The sequence below is a fragment of the Sander lucioperca genome, chromosome 7, assembly GCF_008315115.2.
Source record: "Sander lucioperca isolate FBNREF2018 chromosome 7, SLUC_FBN_1.2, whole genome shotgun sequence".
Lineage (NCBI taxonomy): Eukaryota > Metazoa > Chordata > Actinopteri > Perciformes > Percidae > Sander > Sander lucioperca.
In genome coordinates, this window is record NC_050179.1 from 7,643,876 (window position 1) to 7,668,202 (window position 24,327).

General features: G+C 39.9%; 1 protein-coding gene across 32 annotated transcripts in view; it reads right to left on the bottom strand.

The window, feature by feature from the left end:
* Positions 1 to 24,327, bottom strand: part of LOC116038769 (neuronal cell adhesion molecule-like) — a 75,210-nt gene that overhangs the window by 6,919 nt on the left and 43,964 nt on the right. For 3 of the 32 annotated variants that reach the window (XM_036002960.1, XM_036002959.1, XM_036002961.1), the window contains 26 exons: positions 17,389 to 17,564; positions 16,282 to 16,293; positions 15,643 to 15,748; positions 14,055 to 14,248; positions 13,907 to 13,936; positions 13,574 to 13,696; positions 12,371 to 12,541; positions 11,779 to 11,835; positions 10,414 to 10,525; positions 10,057 to 10,241; positions 9,733 to 9,867; positions 9,331 to 9,474; positions 9,114 to 9,225; positions 8,869 to 9,035; positions 7,360 to 7,507; positions 6,980 to 7,104; positions 6,626 to 6,655; positions 5,725 to 5,826; positions 4,568 to 4,765; positions 4,206 to 4,276; positions 3,724 to 3,949; positions 3,456 to 3,571; positions 3,155 to 3,359; positions 2,424 to 2,546; positions 1,823 to 1,999; positions 32 to 91 (listed from right to left, as the gene is read on the bottom strand). In XM_036002960.1, the coding sequence (XP_035858853.1) occupies positions 32 to 91; positions 1,823 to 1,999; positions 2,424 to 2,546; positions 3,155 to 3,359; positions 3,456 to 3,571; positions 3,724 to 3,949; positions 4,206 to 4,276; positions 4,568 to 4,765; positions 5,725 to 5,826; positions 6,626 to 6,655; positions 6,980 to 7,104; positions 7,360 to 7,507; positions 8,869 to 9,035; positions 9,114 to 9,225; positions 9,331 to 9,474; positions 9,733 to 9,867; positions 10,057 to 10,241; positions 10,414 to 10,525; positions 11,779 to 11,835; positions 12,371 to 12,541; positions 13,574 to 13,696; positions 13,907 to 13,936; positions 14,055 to 14,248; positions 15,643 to 15,748; positions 16,282 to 16,293; positions 17,389 to 17,473 (3,214 nt within the window). In that variant the 5' untranslated portion in view covers positions 17,474 to 17,564. Of the gene's footprint in view, positions 1 to 31; positions 92 to 538; positions 575 to 1,822; positions 2,000 to 2,423; positions 2,547 to 3,154; positions 3,360 to 3,455; positions 3,572 to 3,723; positions 3,950 to 4,205; positions 4,277 to 4,567; positions 4,766 to 5,724; positions 5,827 to 6,625; positions 6,656 to 6,979; positions 7,105 to 7,359; positions 7,508 to 8,868; positions 9,036 to 9,113; positions 9,226 to 9,330; positions 9,475 to 9,732; positions 9,868 to 10,056; positions 10,242 to 10,413; positions 10,526 to 11,778; positions 11,836 to 12,370; positions 12,542 to 13,573; positions 13,697 to 13,906; positions 13,937 to 14,054; positions 14,249 to 15,642; positions 15,749 to 16,281; positions 16,294 to 17,388; positions 17,565 to 24,327 lie in introns of those variants that run through there. The other 29 variants (XM_036002971.1, XM_036002967.1, XM_031283423.2 and 26 more) reach the window with 27 other exon arrangements.

Genomic DNA, 24,327 nt, shown 5'->3' on the forward strand with positions numbered 1-24,327 from the left:
AACTGTACTAAGATCACAGCAATATCTGTACCCTTGTGGGACGGACGGCGTGGAGGAGACCGTGCAATGGAATGAGGGGTTTGCGTGTTTCCTGTAGACAACATGGAGAGGGGTAAAGACCGCAACAAACACGAGACACACACACACACACACAGACGCAAACACCTTCCACAGGCAATGACAGCACAGACACTGAAGTCATTATACACAGCAACAAGTCAAGCAAAAGCTTGCCATGCAGCGGCAAGCATCACTAGCAGCCACCGTGGAAGAAGTCGTCAAAGGCACAGCCAAGCCCTTTGAAAAGACTCATCTAGTTTTATCACACAACATTAAAAAAGCACATGTCACTTAGCATCTTTATCTATGTGGCTTTGAACTTTCCCCAGCTTTGAACTCAGCGGAGTATTTTGGTGGGCTGCAGAATTTGATGGAGACGAGGGGAAATTGCTCAATGATGAGGAGTTTATGCTTGCGGTGGGTTTTGACGCTACGGCTGTATCTGTAAAACATGCATGAGTCTAGATACGAATGGTGCCTGTGCCCACATCTACATCAAGCTGTGATATTAGAGCTTGTAGAGAGAAACGGGACACAGACAAACAACAGGACAGGGGTGACTATGGGATGAGCCCCCTGCCATCTGTGTCACTGTATGTAACAGTAAGACATTCATGTGGGTCATGCTGAGTAATGTAAAAGATGATTAATCTGAGAGTTTATAACAGCATGGATCCCCTTGTGTAACAATGCAACTAGATCACACTCATGTTCCACTAGACATGGATGAAGAGCTTATGTACATCATGCTCTGTAAAATGCAAAAAATAAAAGAAAATCCAATTCATACTGTAAATTGTACATGACAGAATGATGAGGATTTCACATACACAAAACACATGACAATGGTCTGACCTAACAGGAGGGCTGTGGCTAACAATTATTTTCAAATTCGATTAATGTCTTGAACATTTATTCAGTTAATTGATTAATTGTTAAGTCTATAAAATGTCAGAAAATAGTAACAAAATGTAAATTAATTTCCCACAGTTCAAGGTAACTTGTTTTGTCCGACTAGCAGTCCAAAACAGCTAAATATTCAGAATCAGAATCAGAAATACTTTAATAATCCCAGGGGGAAATTATTTTTTGTTACCACTCAGGTATACAACAACATATACAACAGCTAGAGCAGGAACAGGCAGCATGCAGCTTTTGCGCATGCACACTTAAATTTACAATTACATAAAACAAATTAAACAAGCATATTTTTACATTTAAAAAGCTGGAGGCAGCAAATGTTTGTATTTTTGTATAAAAAAAAACATTTGTTTTTCAATGCAAACCAACAATTTCTAACATTGAGATGACACACGCAGAGAGTCCATCCAAACAAATCACGTCGCACAAGTCCTCTCCAGAACACCATGCAACAGTTTTTGACTGCCTTGCCTTCATCAGAATGGTGGCTGAGGTTGATTCTGATTTACTTATCCAGTCCATCAATATACTGTAGATCACTTATACTTCACACACAAATCTAATGCTTACAAAACAACATTACCATTATGTTTTCAGAAAGATATGCCTACTGATGAAGGCAAGATAGTCAAAAACCTTTGGTGATTGAAGTAGAGTTGTGTGATGTGCTTTATTTTAGCATGGACTACATACTTTGCGCATTTGATCTGTAGATGAATGTCCTATTTGGATCCTCTTACCTGAGTTATAGAAATAATTCATATTAATCAGCTTTCCAGTTGAAGAAACATGATTACTATTTAGGTCATTTACTTTTAGTTGTCTTCATTTGCTGACTTACCTTCGTCCATGATGGTGACAGCTTCCTGAGAAATGGCCAGGCCTGCTCCCCTGACTGTTTTCGCATTCAAATAAAACTTGTAGCGTGTGCTGTACTTGAGGTTCAGCAAAGTGAATGAGGTGGCATTGGCGGGCAGGGCCAGCTCCTCCACTGGGCCCAGCTCATTGGAGTTATTGACTACAGGGGTGGAGCATGGGTGACAAGAATAGTGGGATGGGGATGGAAGTTGGGAAGTAGTAAGTTGAATAGAGGTATGAGGAGGAGGGGTAGTAGATGGGGTTGAAGTGTCAATAATGAGAAAGGTGGAAATGAAAACGTTTGGGGAACAGAGGTGTAGGGTTCAGGAATAGAAGGCGAGAGTGACAAAAGTTGATTTGTTAATTTCGTCGTAATTTAGGCAAAAAAACTAGCTGAAAATGTTTTGAGTACTACTCTAAATCTTTATTTTTTACTTATTTCTGTGTTATAATCTCTGAACAGGGTGACACTATAAGACATGAAAAAGGAGACATACAAAACTACAAACTACATGAAGGAAGGTGACATTCATTAAGCAACAACATAAAAGTTCAGCTGTTGTCTTGAAGAAAAAAAGCCTCACCTGGCTGATATTTGAGGGTGTAGCCAGTGATGTGTCCATTACGGTCATGAGGAGGATTCCATTCAAGGGTAAGAGTGTCCAAGTTGGTGTTGGTGACTACCAGGGAAGTGGGAGCACCCGGCACTGCAAAAAACACATAAATCATGAAACCTAATACAGGTTTGTCAAAGTACAGCTAAAGATGGTTACAAAATAATATATTAAAAGAATTATAAAATCTCCATCCACTCAAAAATGTTCTATTTTTAATTTATTTGGATGTTTAACATTCACTGTGCAGAATGATATGTGTGCAGAGTTAGACACTAGAAGTCTGCTGAAGGAGTTCTGTGCTTGACTTAAAGGGGAAGGCATGTATGAGCATGATTTTGTGACACAAAACTAGTTTTGAAGCCAATCGTGGTTCAATATGCAAATTACAGTACACAAGTGTGATATGGAGACTTGAAACCTCCAGCGCTCATACACTGAGAATGGAATTTTCAGTGAGGTAGAAGACATATTGTGTCCAGTAGTAGAACATACTAGCATGTTCATAGATTCTGTTCTCATTTTCAATAAGGGGGCTGAACAAGATGTGCATTTAAGAATTATTAACTAGGTAATTGTTTCTGTTTTTTGTGTGTGTGTTATATTAAGTGTTAACACTAGACAATCCAAATTAAGCGTTAATCTCAGTTGAGATATAATAACAAAAGAAAGAAACACAGGAAGAGAATTCCTTCTCCTACCCCCTTCAGGTGTCTCAAACTGCTGGTCGGGGCTTGGGGGACCATCTCCCTTCCCGTTATAAACCCGGACATTAAATGAGTAGAGACTGAAGGGGTGCAGGCCTGGCAGCATGCCGTGGGTGCGATTCCCACTGAAGGTCAGGATCTGCTTCTCCACATGATGAGGGTTGTGTTTGTGGAGGCTGCGCTCTCTCCAGTAGTACACCTGCAAGATACAGTTAGTATACAGTAAGTGTTGAGTGTATTATGGTAGGTGGGTTTGGTGAACATGTTGCACTGCATGTCGTCTTTTGTATGGTACCTTATATCCTTTCAGATGTCCTCGTATTGATTTGGAGGGCACAGGATCCCAGTGCACCTCTGACAGAGTACTGTTCAGCAACACGGCCTGCACATTTTCTGGAGCTGCTACTGGCACTGTAAAATAGACAAGGAACACAACACAACAGCAGCTAAATACAAATGGAAACATGCTGAGTAAATGGGATAGGTTACACAGGCGAATGCATCACCCAAGACTCTTGTACATATCACTTTTTTTTAGGGTAGAAAGAGTCAATCTAACTCACAGTCCTCTCCTGAGTAGCCGTGGGCAATAGCAGGCTCAGGTCCGGCTCCATAGTCGTTCACTGCCTGAACTTTGAGCTCATATGGAACAAATGTGGGCGTTCCAGACACAACAAACTTGGAGTTGTTAGCCACAGTCACTTTGGTCCAATCACTCTCCATCAACTTCTGCCTCCACATCACTTTATAGTGAAGCCCTGGACCATTAGACTGGAGGCCTGTCAGCGGCTGCAGAGGAGAACATTAAAATTATGTTTCAATACTTTACTTTTGCAAACAAAAAACTGAATTTACACTATGATTTATTTGTTTTTGGTGGATAATAACAAAGAGAGAACAGTAGGACCCAAATAAAAGCTTGTAAGGCCAGGCAATAACAAAATTGTGCTTCACAGTACAAGGACACTTTTATGCTTCCTGGTCCTCCTTGGACAACAGTAAATGCTTCAGGATTAAAACAGATAGCTTTATAAAACTTCATTACCTTCCATGAGATTACAAGATTATCATGTTCTGTTCCAAATCCATGTACACCTGTTGGGTTCTCGTCCGGAGCTAAAAAATAAAAATAAATAATAAAGACAATATGAAATGTTATCCAAAGAAAAACCTTTCACTGAGGCTCAGATCAACATACTGCTTTGCTTTCAACAAAAGCTGATGCATATGCTATCTTACTTTAATATATTTACTCACAAAACAGTTAAGATACATCCATTTGTATTTAGAAAACATCAGCAGATTTGTACTATTAAAACACGACAGAATAACTTTTACAGAAGGAGACTAAACAAGGCCATCAGAAACTCCAGAATCAAGAAAAAAAAGGGCTGAGATGGCCTGTACCGGCAGGTTCTGTCTTAAACATTCTGGAGGGGAAGCTGGGGTGGCTGAAACCCACAGAGTTGAGGGCCAAAACTCTGAAGATGTAGGGGACGTAGGGTGACAGCTTGAGGTGAGCTGTCGTCTTGGTTCCAGGGACCTCAGTGAGATTATGCCAGTGACCTCGGTGGTGCAGTGAGTCTTCATACTGGATCAGAAATTCTGTGTAAAATAAGAAAAAGACAAGTATTGTACATAACTGAACACTTCATACACAGCCTAACATTATATTTGCAAAACTGGAATGAATGCCCTGAAGTTATTTTTGATACTGTCACTCAAAAAGCAAAAAGGTTTGCTAAAATATGAGTCAATATTTTACTCCTGGCAGTGCGTTGAGGCTTAATGGAAATTGTGGATTTAGCCATGAGAAGTAGATTCTGCTGCAGTAGTGGTTTGAGGCTTTTCTAGACATTTTGGTATTTTGTTAAGCTGTTAAAACTTGTCACCATTAGACTCCATTGTAACCAATGATTTCAAATGGACCTCAGCTGTTGTCCTCTGTCAGTGAAGAAACTACAAACTATTTACAGCCTCCTTTCAGCCTATAAGGGGGACTGTTTTTTTTCCAAAAGACAGATTTGAAGATTTTTAACTTTTTGACTATCACTATATTATTAGTTGATTGTAATTATGGAGCCTGAAGTTTTGAAGATCATTCAGATTTTTTTCACATATCCAGCTAAATGCCAAAGACATGATTACTGTAATCAATGGGGTACTACAGTGATTTTGTTTTGCACTTCCATAATGTTGGGAGACTCATCAGAGACAGTTTTTTTTTTAAAGAAATCGAGGCAGCAGAGGCGGAGATATCCTGACTTTTAGTCCTTAGTATGGGTCAAATTCTGGACCTGACCCTACAATTTCCATTATGCAACTTAAAAGCATCTTTAATTAGACCCTCCCTGCCTCCTACAGTACATGCCCACTTCATTCAAACCACAAGTTTTTAATGCAGGCTTTCCACTAGAAGATAATACAACTGTTTTTATTCATGTGTGAAATAGGTGAAGTGTCACTTGGATAAGGTCATTGAACACGAATCCCAAACAGACAAAAATACACACACACACACACACACACACACACACACACACACACACACACTTAAGGCATACTCTGAATAGGACTGTTATGTTCATCCCCAGGGGTCCAAGTGAGCTGAACACTCCTCTTTTTCTTGTCCGTCAGCTCCAGGTCAGTTGGGGGGTCGGGTCGCTCTGGGGGAAATACAGCACAGGCAGCAACATCAACACACAGTTACAGTTACAGTTACAGAATAAAAAGGGGTTCATGCCACAAGAAGATGAAGCAAAAACAAAAGGGGATATCTGGTTACATACATGTGTGTTTTTGTGATAATAGAATGATAATAAATGCTAAATATGCTGGTTCAACCAAGCACACCTTTCAGTTACTCCTCTGTTTCTTCCAATGTTGCATTTTACGATGCTATGTGCCATAGTGCTATGATACACATGCAGACACTGCATCATGCATATGAAAACGACTGATGCTCAACTGAGCATCTTCCTTAACCACTCTGCATGAAATCGTCTCGGGCTCAGTAGAGTGGTTAAATTGATAATCATGTTTCGGAATTGTGATGATAAAGTGGAACACATGCTTGGAATAAATGAGTGATGAGCAAATGGCGCATTTGAAAAGATCGCAAGTGGTGCAATGAGGAGATGTTTGCTTTACAAATTATCATTGCATTGAAATGTGAGTAGAAATTACTTCCTCTTTGCCTCCATTTTTAGTGTTTAATATATTCAAACTGTATGCCCTTTTGTAAAAATGGAAAAACATAATTTCTTCAAAAGAAAAACTTAAACACCTTCAAGACAAAAACAAATAAATGCTGGTAAATAAAAATAAAAATAAAAAATGCTCTGTGATTGTCAAAAAGAAATTATTCAGGCCACAACATGCTTCACTGAACAGAAACATCCAACAAACAGCACAAGCCCATGTCAGCATTGCACATCTGGGTGCTCATGTGTGCTGCAGGTTTACCGTAGACAACAGCTGGTGTTGGCGTGGCCCCTGCCAGGTAGGAGGGCAGGAGTGAAATAGGGAGTTTAGTGGTCAGTCAGCCATAAGAAAACAAAGAAGATTATCTGGCTCACGAAGAAGACGATAATCAAATATTCATGCTGCTGACACGATAGCTGACTAAATCCGCTCCAACCCTATTAAGTAAACTCTCAGGCAATTGACCTTGAAGGACTGAAAGGCAAACTGTTGTGTTAGTTATTGGATAGAATTACTTTTCTGGGAAGAGATGAGATGGAGAGAGGGTACACTTTAATAATTTGTGAGTTTGTTTTATGAGTCGGTGAAATTGAGCTTCTGCAAAGCTGAACATACCGACAACAGTGAGCTCTGCCCTGGCTGAATCATTGTCCAGAGTGGTGTTCATGATGCAGGTGTACACCCCCGCATCGTTCTCTGTCACATCATTGATGGTGAGGCTGTCGAAGCCTACTATTAATCTGTAAACAAAGCATTCATCCAGTTTAGCACTGCATCTGACTGTATCAAGCAGTCAAACTAAGAATCAAGCGTCCAAGCTAGGACGAGAAAGCCTTTGCATTAGTAACGAAACAGAAACAAACATCCACCATTATATGTAACAGCACAATTTCATTAAAGGTAAGATTGATGATGAGATACTGGCTAGATCCACTATAACTAATGTAGAGAGGGTTAACGGTCTAAGAAGCGAGACATTGCCAGACAGCTCTGACCTCTCGTCATCGGGCAGCTCTCCGTCGTCTTTGAGCCAGGTCACGGTGGGCTGGAGTGAGGGGTCGTATGTCACCTTACACTCAAACACTACAGACCTGCCCCTCTGGACCTGTTTGTAGTCTGGCTGCTTCAGGATTCGGGTGGGATCTGATGGGAGGTAGAGAAGGTTCATTTTGAATTGACTAAAATGTATAGAATCAAAACAATAAGCCTCACCAGTGGGAACAAATATTCTATACACCAGGGGTCTTCAATGATTTTTAAGCCAAGGACCCCTTAACTGAAAGAGAGATGGAGCAGGGACCACCTACTACATATATTGTATAGAATTAAGTTGCATTTTAAACTGGGCCTACAATAACGTGTGGACAGCCTAAAGCCTTTACACATACCTTTTTAGTGCATAGAATACTAAGCTATTAAAATAATAATTGTCGGCATGATATAAAAAAATCATCTTTTTATATTACACATACATGTGGCACAGTGAATCCTTAGGATTAGGATTTATCTGTGAATGGCTATTTTAGCCTAGCTATCTTGACCTAAAGCCTTTACACATACCTTTTTAGTGCAAAGAATACTAAGCTATTAAAATATTAATTGTTGCCATGATTTTATAAATCATCTTTTATGTGGCACAGTGAATCTTTTTAGGATAACTGTATCTGTGGATGGCTATCTTAGTGACTACCTTACCTGTAGGCCAGTGAGCCTAATAATATTTTAATAATATGTGGGAATTATGTTTAGACATTTTCATTTTTTTTTTTTAACTTTCAAAAATAGACAATAATTTGGAGGCCTCCCTTCCTGTGACTCTGAAGCCCCCTAGGGGTCCCAGACCCCCTGTTGAAGATCTCTGCTATACACCATGTGTTTGTAAAAGGGCTTGATTTCAAAGGTTAATATTAGGGCTGCAACTATTATTTTCATTAACGCAGTTTTTTTTGGGATTTAGCAATTAATCATTTAGTTGATAAAACGTTTAAGATACTGAGAAATGCCTACTACAGTAAAAGTCACAACAAAACTATTTTATTAACAGAAGAAAAGCAATGTATTTGAGGAGCTATAACCAGAAATAACCTTTTATTTTTTTTTCTTTCATGTTATTTTTACTTTTTTAACTGATTTATTATCATTTCTATGTTTTTATTTTTATTTACTTTTTGTGGATCTTCTTGCAGTTTCTTTCTGTTGCTTGTTGTTTACATGATGAGTCCTTTAAAAGAGAGGTCACTCCTGTCATATCTGCTCTGATAAAGGCTTCATGTGGAAATGCGTCAGCAGATATAAGAACCCAGTGATTGTAAACAATATTCACCTGAAAAATCATTGAGAGGTGATTCTTTTCCTGTTTTTAGTCTTGGTTCTACTTCGGACTTACTGTAACCAGACATGTTTGATATTTTTACTTTTAACCCAAAATTGTTCTAGCTTTTATCACAAATATCACACTGCAATAGCACTATCTATTAGGATCTTCAGTGCAGAAACATTCTCACCTTTGACCTCCAAATAGACGTGATTCTCGTAGATACCGAGGGTATTTCCAGCCACGCAGGTGTATTTGCCACTATTGTGGGCTTGAGCTACGTGAATCTCTAAAGTCCCATTGTCATGGTGGATGTAAGGGTCTCCATCAAGAGTGCTGGACCGACTGTCTTTGAACCTGAGAGAGAGAGGCAGCCGCTTTGAGCTTTTGAACATACATAAAACACTTCCCTCTGTGAAAAGTTCATTAACTCACCATGTAATTTTAGGGATGGGTGACCCGAAGGAAGCGCAGTCTAATAGGGCCCGGTGATTTTTGATGACCTGGTACACTTTGTTAGCTTGTGTCAGCACTCTAGGCGGCTCCGCTGCAGTGAAGCAGCAGCAATTATTGCCTTGTTATTACACTACGGACATCAATGTAAATGGAAAACAGCATTCTAAAACAACTGGATGTTGTGTAATGAACTTACAGAGCACATTGACAAAGGCGTTGGACAGGAGGTAACCGTAGTCATTGGAGACATTACACTGGTAGACGGCGCTGGATCCAGTCTGCACAACACTGAAGATGATGGTGTCGTCCTCCACCTTTCTGCTGAGATCCTTAGGGGAATCTGTTCATGGACAACATGGTTACAGATGTAACTCTGTCTCTTTAAATTAAGATATTTCCTCATCTAAATAATAATTTTGGTCATTTTAGGTTGTATTTTATATTTTGTATTTAGTATTGTTTTGGTAGTAAACCAAATTTTTACAAATCTGTAACTGAAAAACAAAAATCCTGTCTCAAATAATGAAATTAAACAATTCTCAGCTTTTATAAAAAAAATGAAAGAGGCCATGACGACAAAGGAACAGGATGCACTTACTCTCTATGGGGATGCCATTCATAGCCCAGGTGACGGAGGGCTTGGGCGTGCCACTGGCCCTGCAGGTCAGCACACCATCCTCTCCTGGAGCTAGGACAAGGTTCCTGGGGGCGCCGCTGATCCAATACGGAGCAGCTGAAAATAGAACAGAGCGCAGGAGAAGGCTGGAGAATTAATCACTGAACACACTGCCCTGTTGGCATCTGTGCATAAATCAATTATGAGATGGAGGGAGTATGAAGAGACAGAAAGAAGAATTGACTGTGTCGCCACATGGTGAACGAATGGCCTGATGGGATACCGTGCGCTTCATCACAGACACACCTTTGACCATGACATGGATGGTGTGGTACACCGAGCCAAACTCATTCCTGGCAGTGCAGCGGTAATCTCCTGCGTCTGATTCTGACACGTTCACAATACGTAGGGTCTTCTGGTAGTGCAGGTAAGATGTGCGATCAGCTGGGAGATCGCCGCTATTTTTGGTCCAGGAGATTTCAGGGGTGGGCCTGGATTCAAAGAGAGAGTAAGAGAGACAGAGAGAGAGAGAGAGAGAGAGAGAGAGAGAGAGAGAGAGAGAGAGAGAGAGAGAAGAGACAAAGAGTGATGTGATGATGACACTTGAGCAGGTGGGCACTTGAGGCTTTCAGGGCTGAAGTATTGGCAGATTCTTTCACTTACAGTCCTTCTGCAATACACTCCATCTCCAGCACCTGTCCTCTCAGCACCATCTTGGAGCTGGAGGGGCCAGATGGGATGAGGAAGGTTGGCTTTCTCTCATCTGCTGGGTCTTCTATAGCGCGCGCGCGCGCACACACACACACACACACACACACACACACACACACACACACACACACACACACACACACACACACACACACACACACACACACACACACACACACACAAAACTATTACCATATTTTCTGCATATGCCAAACAGTGAAGATCCAGGCCTGAACCAGGCCCTTCATTTTCACAATTCTTTCATCTCTTCACTTTGTGGTATAATGAAACCTCTCTTCTACAATGGATCTGCAATGCACGGGCATTGAGCCACTTCATTACAGACCACATTCTCATATTTTATGGTAAGATGTAAATTTTATTGTCATGTTGTGTTTTATTGCATTGCTTTCTGTGGGTTTTTATAGCCAATTAATGGCCCTCTGGGGTTATAATAAAGACTAAAATGAATCTAATATAGAAGTGAGAATTAGAGAAGAAGATCTGCTTTCTACTACTGAATTGGTAAATAAGTAATCTGCTAAATCAATAATAAAAAAGACAGACTAAATATTTATGATGACACCCTGTCATGTGAGAAAAATGATGAGAATCAAACTGCTTGCATGTTTCGGGTAAGAAAATGTGTGGTAATGTTTAGACAAGGACAAACCAAAAGATATTTTAAGCAATGAGAAATGAAATGAGATAAAAATGATTGGTGACAGAGAGATTAACAGCTAGGTGTGTTCTAAAATTAGGCGGTGCAGCGGCGAAAGAGTGATTTTGAAAATAAAGATTGCAGCAAAAAGGAAGAATTTTAACATTTCTATATTTTAAGGAGTTGTGCTACGAGCAAATGTATTGTTTATCATGAATCAGATTACATTTTTAATACAGTATGTTTGAATTATTATAATATATGATTGCAAAGTTGGCAAAGATCAAGCCTGCACAGATGTTGTTACATGTCAAAGTTACACAATCCGCTCAGTCGTCATTGGAATCATCATGCAGTGGTGGTTTAAGCAAATCATAGGAGGAAATGAATAGTTATCAAAAGGGCTTTGATTGGATAGAGCAGGAGTGGCAGAGGGATAGAGAATTAACTTCATGGATTTAAGGGTTAGTGGGTAACAGCTACAGTTCAGAGCTGTAAGTTGGGGGGTAAACACTAGGGGTTGCCAGATCTCAACCCTAAATAAATCTGTGAGACTGTTAAAAGCCTTGGGGATGAAGGGTTAGTGTTAGTGGGTAAAAGCTAGAGCTAGTTTCTCTAGGTTGGGGAGGTAAACACTAGGAGGTGCCAAAACTCACCACTAAACAAATCAGTGTCATTGTAAAAAGCTGCCATTGTGTCATTGATTGCATCCACTGTAACACAACAGAAAAATAAAACACGCAACAAGTTGAAATCATCAGACACATGGAGGGGAAAAAAACAACTTAACATGAGAGTGTTCAGAATTAAAACAAAATTTTAAAATGACTCAAAAGTCGGAGATGAGGAATAATAGTCATAAGAATTTTGTTGGAACAGACTGCCGTCATGTCAACTGCAAAATGCTACACTGAATGAGAGCCGTCTTTGTTGATGGCGGAGAGTGCGTGTACAGAACGTCTCACAGAAGTAATAAAATGACCGCCTGCCTGGCAGATAGTGCTGGGAGTCATGAGAGCTCTGACAATATGTCGTTTCAGTGGGATGACGACCACTGGCGTCTCTGAGGATGGGATCAGAGATAGGAAATGCATTTTCACTCCTACGCAGTCATTCTAGCACATACTACTGTGAATGAACTGCCTCTCATTGCACACAAAATTACACTCCAGTTGTCTCAGTCATGCTAGCTCATTAAATGGTCTTCCTTTATTTTGGTTTCTTCTCTACACACACAGTCATACTTACGATTGAGGACCTTGACGGTGATTGGTTGTTTCTGCTGGATTGTTTGTGTGTACGGGAAGCGGGCGTAGCAGATGTAGTCATTCCTGGAATCCTCTCGGAGTACATTAGAGAAGTAAAGGTCTCCATTCAGGGACTGGGACACCCTTCTGCTCTGAGGCAGCCTCTGGAAGTCTGAAATGTACAACAAATTTAGGATTTTGAAGCATACAGCAATTTTAATACATGCAACTGTACGTAAAGGTAAACGTTTGGTTGAAAGATTATTGTGTGGTCTTAAAGTTTTCATTGGAACATCGTTCTACCGAAGAAAAAGTCCTTATTGACAGCGTGTTCTGTGGATTTCCAAAGTAACTAGGACACTGTTTGGAAAGAGGCATACATCTCATAGAGAGAAAACTTAAAAACTCTGGACCTCACCACAAGGTCCATTTATTAGCTAAACGTTCAATTGAATCACACAATCTTACTCAGCAGATGGAGTTATTTGAAAGCTCCACCACAGTTTCTAAATGGACATTGTGGTGAGAGCGTTTTGTCAACTGTTGTTTCTAAGGACGAATGAACTTTCAATCTCAACTTGTTAGACAACGTGGATGACAAGTGGCTCGTAAAACAGTTAATTTGAAAACATTTCCATTTTCAACTATGAAAATCCATCTACCGAGGAAGCTCCAGAACAACTACTAAGTGGGCCTCGTGGTGAGATTTTTTGTCAACTGAACCAAAATTATCTGCACAGCTATATACTACTAGACTTCTACCTTTAAAATCAACACATTAAATTAATCAAGTAAAAATGTAATTAGTTTAATTAGATACTGTGTAATTACATTAAATATACATGACACAGGATGAGACTATTTGTAGCCTTTAATCAAATGCAGTGGCATTGTACTTTACATTAGGCCACATTTCCCATGAACCCCTAGTTCTCTGCCATAAACAAGGAAAATTATGTTGCAGTTGTTTATATTAACCACATTAATGTGACTGTTTATATTAAACAGCCAAACACAGTGTGTTAACTGTAAGGAACACTAATGAGCATTCTTTGAGAGCAGACTCATAATTTTGCCACAAGGACACATATCTGAGATTTCTGGACCAACCTAGGCCCATAGAAAAACCCTCAAGTGATCAACAGTATGTTATAATGTGTGTTCATGTATGCAGCTAAATATCTTCCATGATTGAAGCGCTCACTATTGTCCATCCAGAATATGATGGGAGGAGGCAGGCCAGCTGGGGGTCGACACGGCAGCACTAAGGACACGCCCTCCTGAACGACAATTGGCTTGATTTTCTCCTTTGACCACAAGGGGGACCCTGGAGAAAGATACAGGTCTCGTAATTTGACATTAAATATGAGTTGCTAATGGACTGTCGCTCACAGGATGACAGAGGTGATGAGGCAGGATGAGAGGAATGATGCCTAACTGAATAACAATACGCAAAAAGGAGAAATACAGAGGGATATTTGCTCTATATACCGTTACATCCTGCAAAGTGAAACATGCTGCTTTCTACAACCTTTACCTGTCAGGAGTGCTCTTAAGATGGAAAACGCTAATTAATAGTTAGAAAAAGAAAAAAAGAATGATGTGAGGTATACATGACATTAAGAAAATGGAAGAAAAGTGAAATAATAGAAATGATAGACTCCACTGCACTGCACTGCACTTACTGGACTGTCGTACGACTATGTTGTTGGAAACAGCAGTTCCATGTTTGTTCCTCGCTGTGCACTGGTACACACACTCGTATTGTTCGGCCTTCGCTCTGCTGATGTCCACCACCAGGGTCCCAGAGTGGGGTTTCATGGTCACGTTGGGGTCCTGGTCGATGTCAAAGTGGGTCCCATTTCTGGTCCAGGAGAAACTGGGGAGACAGAACAGGTTCATAACTTATATCCACTGATAACAAATTGTGTTATGATAATCTGGTAAAGTGTACAGCCACCACACTGTATTGTAATACAGGCTTAAGAAGATACTAAGAAAAGGATAGATAATGGTTAACTGGTAAGACATATAGCTTAGAAATTAAACCACGCCCACATAGTCCTGATGAGTTTTTAACTGTAAAACTTTGATATAATGTTAAAGAGAAATTCTTATGATATGAATTCAAAGTTTAAGGGGCTTTAACACAGCATTTCAAAATATTCAAACTCTTTTGAGTTCAAAAGGATGTTGGAGGGTTAAATAAGACTTGGTTTCAGGGGTAAGGTTATGTAATCATCTGTTTTTGAATTCACATTTGGTGAAATGTATGGACACTGCATAATTTATGTTTAAAGTTAAAGAAAATAAGTTACCATGTAACATACGCGCAATGTTTAATGAAAGAGACGGGGGGATATCATCTAAGAGGACAATGTTCAAACAACCTCTTGTGCGAACTGCTGTTAAAAGCATGTGTTTCAGTTTGTGGGGTGACCTTATGGAATGGACTGAACAATGACATCAAACAGAGCCATAATATCATTCACCTCAAACATAGATTAAAGAAATCATTAATTGACCAATACAGAAAAGAATAGACTGAAACATAGTAATGGAATTGTAATGTAAAGGTATTGTTGTATATTGTTGTAAGTTATTGTAAGACCTGAAAGATTGTATGCTGTATTTGCATATCTAGTTGCTTTGAAATAATAAGATATTGTGAAGTAGGGGCAGGACCTAATAAGCTATTTGCTTCCACCTGCTCCTTCTCGAACTTATCCTTTTTTACTATTATTTTTAGGTCTTTGGTAAATTCTGATTGTTTGCGTTTTAATTTTGTGGTTTTAATTTTAATTTTTTTATTTTGCAACATTGTTGATTGTTCAAGATAAATAATAAAAATGAAATGAAATCAAATTAAATAAGGGTGTGTGTGTGTGTGTGTGTGTGTGTGTGTGTGTGTGTGTGTGTGTGTGTGTGTGTGTGTGTGTGTGTGCATGTAGTGTTGGTGCCAGAAAATTAATTAGGTGTTACACTGAGATGGATAAAGGAAATAAGATGGCATAATTTAGAGTAAAATATTCAAAAGCATTAGCTACAATCAACCTTTGGCAAGGGCAGCATGTGCATGAATAAAATGCTTTATTTATTATAGTTTGAATAAACCAGAACTTTAATCATCATATTTTAGACTGAAATTTTGGAGACTTTCTGCGAACTGAGGCTTTTAACTGAAATTTCACAGGTGGTGGTTGAATCCACACCTGGAATATCTTTCTTCGTAACAGCATCGTAAATGCAAAATCATACTTCACAGATTCCTACCTGGGGTGAGGCTTCCCCTTCGCCTCACAGTGGATTATAATGTTCTCTCGTGGGTCGATGATGTAATCCTTGGGGGATTGGTGAGTTATGGTCGGTGGCTGCGGCACTAAAAGCGATCAGAAAGAGGATGATAGTATTTAATCATGACCTTTACTGCATAACTCATCCTTTTTAAGTTGCTGTATTGACCACACAAGCAGTCATTGCCAATCACATGCAGACTTAATTTGTTTGCTGACAGACAAAAAAAAGCTCTCATAACGTGCAGCAGCAAAAAGCTATGCAGCACACTCAGGTACATTTCACTTTATTATAATGATCCGATGCTTAATGTATTCCTGTCAGTGCTGGGGAAATAACTAATGGACTATGACGAAACAAAGGATACAAGAACTCATGCAATTTGCAATAATGCTCTACGGAAAATGCTCTACCTCTGCAGAAACACACAGAAACAAAAACAGCAAACAATAACATCAATGCATGCAATATATTTAAGTCCACTCCAAATCACACTCAGCATCTTATAATTTAAAAAAGACAAAATATAATAAAAATAGATCAAATATAACATTTAATGCACAACAAAAAACTGCTAGCACAACCTCTGCAGTGAATTTACACTTGTTTGAGACTTACGTCCTTCCAGAACTTTAGTGTTTTCGCCAAGAATCAGCAAAGAAAAATTGTGACAGTAAAGAGAACCAGGCATTAGTGGTGAAAATATCTTCCTGCATTATTTCGGCTTCAAACACAGTTTAAACAGGCCAGTTCCCAGTTAAGAAATGTCAGCTTCCAGTGGTCAACAGATCCAACCAAAACAATTGAACAACATATAGAGTTGCCTTTGAAAATAAAACATCAGCCGTTAAGAAAACAGGAATCTGACCCAAGTAATACATAGTTAGATGGTTAGAAAAAAATGAGATTAGAGCTAAAATAAATAAGTTTATTTAATTATTATTGTATAATTGGAATTATTATTACAATTTTCAAGCAAGGAATGCTAAACAGACGCCAGTTCCTGCTTTTCAAATGTGAGGACATTGTGCTTTTTTTGTCAAATGCGATAGCAAAGTGAATCTCTTTGTATTCTGTTTTTTTTAGGTTCGATTAAAAACAAAAAGTAAATGTCTCCCGGGGCTCTGTGAAAATGATGAGCATTTTTCACAATTTCTTTTTTTGATTTTATAGATAAATGATTAATTGAAGTATTATTTAAAAATAATCATCAAATGCAATAAGTTTGATGTCATTGTAAAATAAGATGAACCATAAAGCTACTTAAGGGGAAATAAAATGGGCATTTTTACCAATAGTTTTCATTATTAATTACTCTGATTTTTTTCTCTATTAATTGAGGAATTGTTCAACAATTTGGGAAATACTCTTATACTTGATACCACCCTCCTGTTCGTATCATAAATATGATACCGAAGGCAGCTAGTTAGCTTAGCACGATGACTTGACACAGGGGAAAACAGCTTGACAGATTGAGAAATTAGAATGGGCACAGCTTCCTGAGCCTGAAGGAAATATCAAAATTTCTTGTTTTGTACCAATAATAGTCCAAATCCCAAACATATTCATATATAATAAAGAAAAGAAGCAAATCATCACATTTGAGAAGCTTCAACCAGCAAATGGCACTTTTGCTTCATTGTTGACTTGCCAAAAATGTTTGATCTGACATTAGTCCATTGTGAATATAAATGTGTTTGTGTGTGTGTGTGTGTGTTGCCTTACGGTCTAGTGGGACTTCCAGTGCAGTGGCGAGGTGTACCAGGAACAGCACCAGCAGTGCTGCGTCCATCCTTCTCCTCTCCATCATCAGTGTGTGACGCAAAGGTCTGCCCCCAAATACAGCGACGCCCCGCCTCTCTGCTCAGTCACACCGTCTGAGGACACGTGCACATTCACAACTACATGGAGAGAGAGAAAGAAAGAGAGAGCGTCAGAGATAAGAGGATAGAGGCAGGAACAGAGATTACTGGGTTGAATAGCACATCCAGTTACTGCTGCTATCAATCATAAGACTGATAATAAGACTGAGTTTATTCTGTTGTGTGTTCATCAGATGGTGAGAGAGAGAGAGAGAGAGAGAGAGAGAGAGAGAGAGAGAGAGAGAGAGAGAGAGAGAGAGAGAGAGAGAGAGAGAGACATATAACTCTGGCCATAGATCAATGTTATTTGCCATGCAGTTCAGTTTGCTGGAAGCTATCTTTTTGATCTAGTGCACTCCAACACGGACCGACGCGGCTCACAGGGGCTCACTTTGCTCGGCTAATCACCACCGTGGCCATCATGCCATTAGGCTTCTCTGCCATATTGATCACGTCAGATGACATGCCAAGGGACAAGACACAGGGACACTCACTTTACTTTCCATTTCACTCTCAGCTTTTTGACTGACTGACTGACTGACTGACTGACTGACTGACTGAGACAGCAGCAAACTGATCCGCAATGAGGTCAGATTTCAGACAGTGAACCATCATTCTTTCATGAGATTGTTGTAATGGGAAACATCATGTGTGATTGGGGAGATCTTAGATCTCTGACATCTTAGTAGACACCGTTCAAAGGGGACAGATTGTATAACTTCAACAGGGTGTTCAGGTTCAAGCGAGCTGATTTGTTTACAGTTCAAAACAAAATGGTGAAAGGCTAATTGGCTATTGATTAACCATTAATACGTAAAGATTTTATGTTCGTTTGTTACACAATATAACCTAATTATGCCTCCATCACAACACTAATGTTGAACTGTACTGACTATACCAGGTTTGAATTCTTTCTCTTGTTGCCAGGCAGCTCAGTGTTGCCATATCACACCTTCATCCAACCAGAAGCCATTATTTTTTCGAGACAAAGCTAAAAAGGAATTATAGCAAAAACACAAATGTTGAAATAATCACTGCCAGGATCATCAAAACCAGTGTGACTTAAGCTTCCAAGAATAAAATAGAATCAACATGACTTTGCTCAATTTGTTTCATATGTATCTGGATAATTCAGCAATGTCACAAACAAATAAGCAGTATCATTTATTATTTTATTGTGAGTGTGAGCGCAGCTTGCAAATGAGTAAAAAGAATAAGGAAACAAAACTTGGAAGGAGTCGTTGTCTGTCTTTTAACAACTGCAGCATGACCTGTTTTTATCTTGCCTTCTCCTGTCTGTCTTACCCAAGGCATCTGCTGGCACAGTATTAAAATGTCACAGCTTAATTTAGAGCTCAGGCAGACTAATTTGCTGCGTTATCACAAAAGCACACTATCAAATTTGGGATACTAATGCCGGTTACCGTATGAAAGAATTAAATCGAGCCCATAAGGTGGAGCTGCATACGTTTACTCCTCTCCCGCCTTTGGTTGCTGGGCGGGTCAGGGCTGCGAATGAGGTGGTGGAAGCTGTGTCTGGGACCAGAGGCTAAGCAGTCAGGCCCTGGCCTGGTGCTCCTTCGGGAACTGATGTATTTGTTAGTGCTGCCCTACAGTCATGATTCAGTAACAGCCCCAGAGCCGGTGTCTGGTGGCATGGGAAGAGACCAAGGCTAACGTATGCTGCCCCGGGCTTCCACTACACCTCTCTAGGGGAGGCCTGTATTATTTTCCTAGGGCAGCCAATCACACTGCCATGTACACCACCAGCCTGCTCTGGCTTTGGGATTTGAAATAAAAAAAGGGGGGGGGGGGCTGCAACACACTTTTATCATCAATGTTTATTTTCAACTTGCAAATGTGTTAGAAATTTACAATCAGATGCAATTCACGCAAAATCCATTCAGTGATTAGTAAGGTTTCACATTGTAATAATTTATTTGTGCCAATCAAATTTTGTTGATGTAAAAAGTCACAACATCACAGCAAAGAGAACCCAACAATTTGTAAAACACAAAACAAAAAAACCCCAGGAAATACAGCCTAAACTTGGCTGTGCACAGTCACAGGTGAAGTGGAAAAAAAGGACAGACTGTGACAGCAAGAGAATAAATGTGTTAATTATACATTTTATGGTGAATCCCCAAAAGCCTGGTGATTGTTATCTGGAAAAGAGCCAGAGCTTCATCCAGGATTTATTTCCCAATTTAATGAGGTGTAGCAGCTCAGCTCAAGCTGGTCAGCATGTGTGTGTCTCTCTGTGCATACTGTATATGTGTGCCTGTATTCATTTGTGTGTATGTGTGCTATAATTATCCCTGTGAGCTGCAGTGATACGGGACCAACCCCTTACATCCCTCTCCCAGTAGGACAGTGAAAACTCAAGTGGGGCTCTTAAGACGTGAAACCAACCACCAGGGTCCGAAACTACTGACATCCTGCCTGAGCAGTGAGCATAAAAATGATTTAAAACAGCCAGACCTTACCCTATTTAAATTAAATAGTGGAGTATTCATATTCCTTAAATTTACAAATGTAGCGTGAGGCAGAAGCGTGCATAATGAGTGTATTTTGAGCTTAAGCTAGAGAAGCCCTGCATCTTTAAGAAGAAACTACAGTTTAAAGCCCACTTTTCATTTGAATAAAATTCCTTAGTGGGGACATGCAATCAGAAAATATCCATCACAATTGTTTGCGCTTGAATTGAACTTTCCTATGCATCTCGTCCTCACGGAACTGGAAAAGCCAAAGTCAATAAAGCTCACTTCGCTGTAGACTGCTGAGGCAGAGATAAAAACACAGTACTGTTTGGGGAGCTGCGCCAAAAACTGTCAGACTGCTAACACAATCGAACAGGAAATTGTCTCTTAGAAAGAAACACAGCACGTTGGTATGGACACTTCCAGCAAGGAATTTTAGCTATTTTCAAAATAGATGACTAGATGATAAAAGATGATATTTTTAGAATAGAGGCCAAGAGGATGATAAACTGAGCTACTGTCTCACTTAGAAAACTCAATACAATAGTAACTGAAGGCAGTACCTCATGATGACAACAGCCAGAGTACCTAAAGGACACAACCAGAGTGTGTTGACAAGTTTTAACTCCTAAAACCTGCATAAACAATTTTTTTGGCCACTCGGGGGCAGAGGAAACAAATTGTTATCATACTGATATATTATCATCTTTTAACTTGATATGGTGAACATGTTTGCAAACAGTTGCTTATTTAAACACTCAGCAGACACAGAGCAACATTATCAAACATTTGAAGTTGTTTTTCTGGCCACCTGATGAATATATGTTCAATATTCACTCTTTTTTAAGCTCTGTTTTTGGTCTCTACCAACTCCTGAGGGAAGTATCTGGCTCTTTAACTGCTAAATGCTCCACTACATTCACCAGCTAGTTGCAAACAGGTGTTTGGTGGTGGAAGTCAATGGCTGCCTGGAATGGAAAGGGTTTGCAAAATGGTAGGCTGTAATGTAAGTTAAATTGTATTTAAATTAAATTAACTAAAACATTGTGGACCTTTAAATTGCACTACACAACCAAAGTAGTTGTGTTTCTTCAGTAAAAATCAATGTCAGCAAAATGAAAGGCTCTAATGGTAATTACTGTTTACAACTACATAAGACCACCTTCACTCAGGACCTGCTTTTCTCTCTGTTCATTTTGTCTGTGGAGAAAACACTCAACACTTGTGTAAAAGCTGCATTGAGCTGTCTGGCCTCTCATTCAGCCAGCCTCTTCAATTACCCCATTGTCATTTTCCCATGGCCAGCTACTTCACCATCCCAAAACTAATTGGTTTTGTGCACATGTCAGAGATGTAGAACATTACAGCAATGCGCACGCACACGCACACGCACACACACCAGACACATATGCAAAGACATATGCATGCGCACTGGCTGCAGAACTTGAGGGTCAGGACATGTCTGAGCACACAGATGGAGCTGACAGGGGCACAAGCACTGAGAATTGAAGCACACCACGGTGTAAGTGAATAGCAGTCAGCAGGGGGAAAAGCCAAATGAATTTTACTACCCAGCAACTGATAATACTACTCCATATGCTTTATGCTAACCACTAGCAAAGCTATTGTCATTGTCTGTGCCAAACAATAGTGATACTGCAACACTGACAAAATCACTTTTGTTGCATCAGTACTGTACAGTTTTAACATCTATAATGAAAGAAAAGCCGTTCTCTCATGCCAAGCAAGCACCCTAATTAACTCCTATAATCAGAGCTATTGATGGCTCATGCAATCGGGTTTGTGATCCTCGGTACGGCCTTAATGGAGCAGCAGGGATCCCCTGCAGATGGCTGAATATGGGGGTATAATGATGAGAATGTCTCCGCACTTAGGAAGGTGGTGATGAGAAAACGGATACGGTTGGAAGAGTTTATTTTTCTGAGGCTGCCGGGCCAAGTGCTCCCGCTGCAGCAGGATGTTACTGCATGGTATTCACACCCAGGGCTGCCTGCCCATTTCTCTGTGCCATTAAACATCTATGGGGGAGTCGGAGGTTGCTTGAAAAGCCTTGATGTAGGAGATAATGAGACAGTCCTTCATTTGGTTACCAAAGTTTGGAAAGTCACAATCATATTGGATTGGAATATAAAGTTATCACTCTGCTAAATAGTCCTCTGTAAGTTCTTTTAAACAAAACCTTAAAAGGAACATATCATTTTTTACAGTCTTTAATTGCTGTGCTTTAATGAGCTACAGATTCACAGCTAATGCACTGACATGATTTATAGATATGATGTATGAGGTTGAATATTCTGTGGCTTTGACTAATACCTTTCATAGGCCTTGTATCTGCAGCTACAGGATCACAATGGAAATTCCGCAGGCTGGCTTCAGCATGCGTTTCCCAAAATCTTCTCATTAGCTTTTATAATTGGAGGACCATATGCAAATAATTGGTGTGGTTTACATATGAATTGGGGTCCTGTTGTTCAGGGAGACCTCACAGCTCAAAAACACGCTGTGGGCCTTTCATCTGCACTGTATAATGCCAGACAATAAAGTGAGGATCTTTAATTCATCTGCTCCACTGTAAATATATCCTCCTTTCTCTCTTGTTGGATGAATACTGAAGCTAAAACTGGTTTTGATACATTATTTGTACATTTCCAAATAAACCTCCACCTGTAATGTGTAAACGGGCATTCGGTCAATTTTACAATTTTTTAAAGTGGTTAAAAACATGGGCATTTACCAGGCAAAAACAATCAGGTTGCATTATGGGAAGTGTAGGCTCTGGTGTTTTTCTAGCTTGACCCATATTAGGAAGTAAAAGTCAGGAATTATTTGGGCTTTTGCTGCATTAATTTTATAGTATTTTATTGTAGCGCCATATGACATCTTTGGAGCAGCCCTTTAAAGAATGTTGTTTTTGATTTTAATACTTCTCTCCCAGTTATCAATCTTCCACAACACCTAATGCTAATGGACATTAGCTACTAATGCAACATGTCTGCCAATTTGTTTGTCCCTCCTCCTTTCACAGAGCACCACACATTGGCATTCACTAAGTTTCCTCCATGTACATGCAAAAAACTTTTCGAGATTTGCTCTCTGTCCCCTCTGCCCAAATGCTAATCACTGCTGGCGCCGGCGCTTCTGAGAGGGAACTCCTCTTTAGCATGCAGATGGAAGCAGCGCCACTAGATGGGACCGCTGTGTGAAGGAGGAAATCCCTGCCTGTTCAACCTGAATGGAACCGAAGGGCGTTTTGCTTTCATCTTATCACTGCAGAGCAGCTTCTATGACATATAGTTGGTGAGTCACGTCCTCACATTATACCAGCACTTCCTCTGAGAGCCTTCTTGTGATTGGATGGGTTTATGAGGCCTTCTTTTTCTCCTTAGGATAATTGCTGGAGGCAAATTGGAGAGCTTTCAATCTTTTCAACGCCTCACAATGTAGCAAAAGCTATAAATTATTGGCTAATAAAGTAGAAATGGCAGCAAGGTGGCAAAAGTTAAGTCCCCAAAGTGCATTTGTATGCTTGTCTGATACCAGACTTGTACAGTAGCTCATTACTGGAGAATTAAGCGAGTGGAGGCACTTATAAAAAGCATTCATTAAAATGAGATCAGGAGGGGAAGCAGCACAAGGCTGAACGAGCAACTGTGGATCTGAACTTGACCTTTATTTGATAACTGATCCCCACTGTAATTACTCCTTAAAAGAGGATGTTCCAATATCGCCAAGCAGTCCTGCTCATGTATTTTTGTATGCAAATTCATACTTGCTTACATCCATTTGCATCCTCCTTGTTTGTGTGTGTTCACAGAGTCTATGGGTCAAGGAAGGAAGTCAGACAAGATGGAGCTTGAGAATGCTTGGCCTGCCACAGGAGTGTGTTATGGGTGAGGCCATTCATATGCTGAGCAGAGGTTCATTATCATGAGTAAATGCAGGAGAGTGGGAGGAATGCATGCCGACTGGCTTCCTGAATAGCTAAAAGGACTCTCAAAATCCTCAACATACATCACAAAACACACTTTAGCTACAGAAACATAACAGCTTTGAGAAAGTAATCAACATAAAACCAATCTGCTGTGGGAAAACAAGAAAATCCTTTGAGACAGCAGACAGAAACACCCATGCATACATGGAATGAGAGACACATACTTATTATTCTTATACAATATAATCCATAAGACTCAGAGTTCGGCAAATGCAGGAAAATGTTTTATAGCTAAATATAGGGACACTCCATACAGCTTTCAGCAGAGCAGAGCCACTCCAAACTGCACTCCAAAGGGGCACTCTGTATC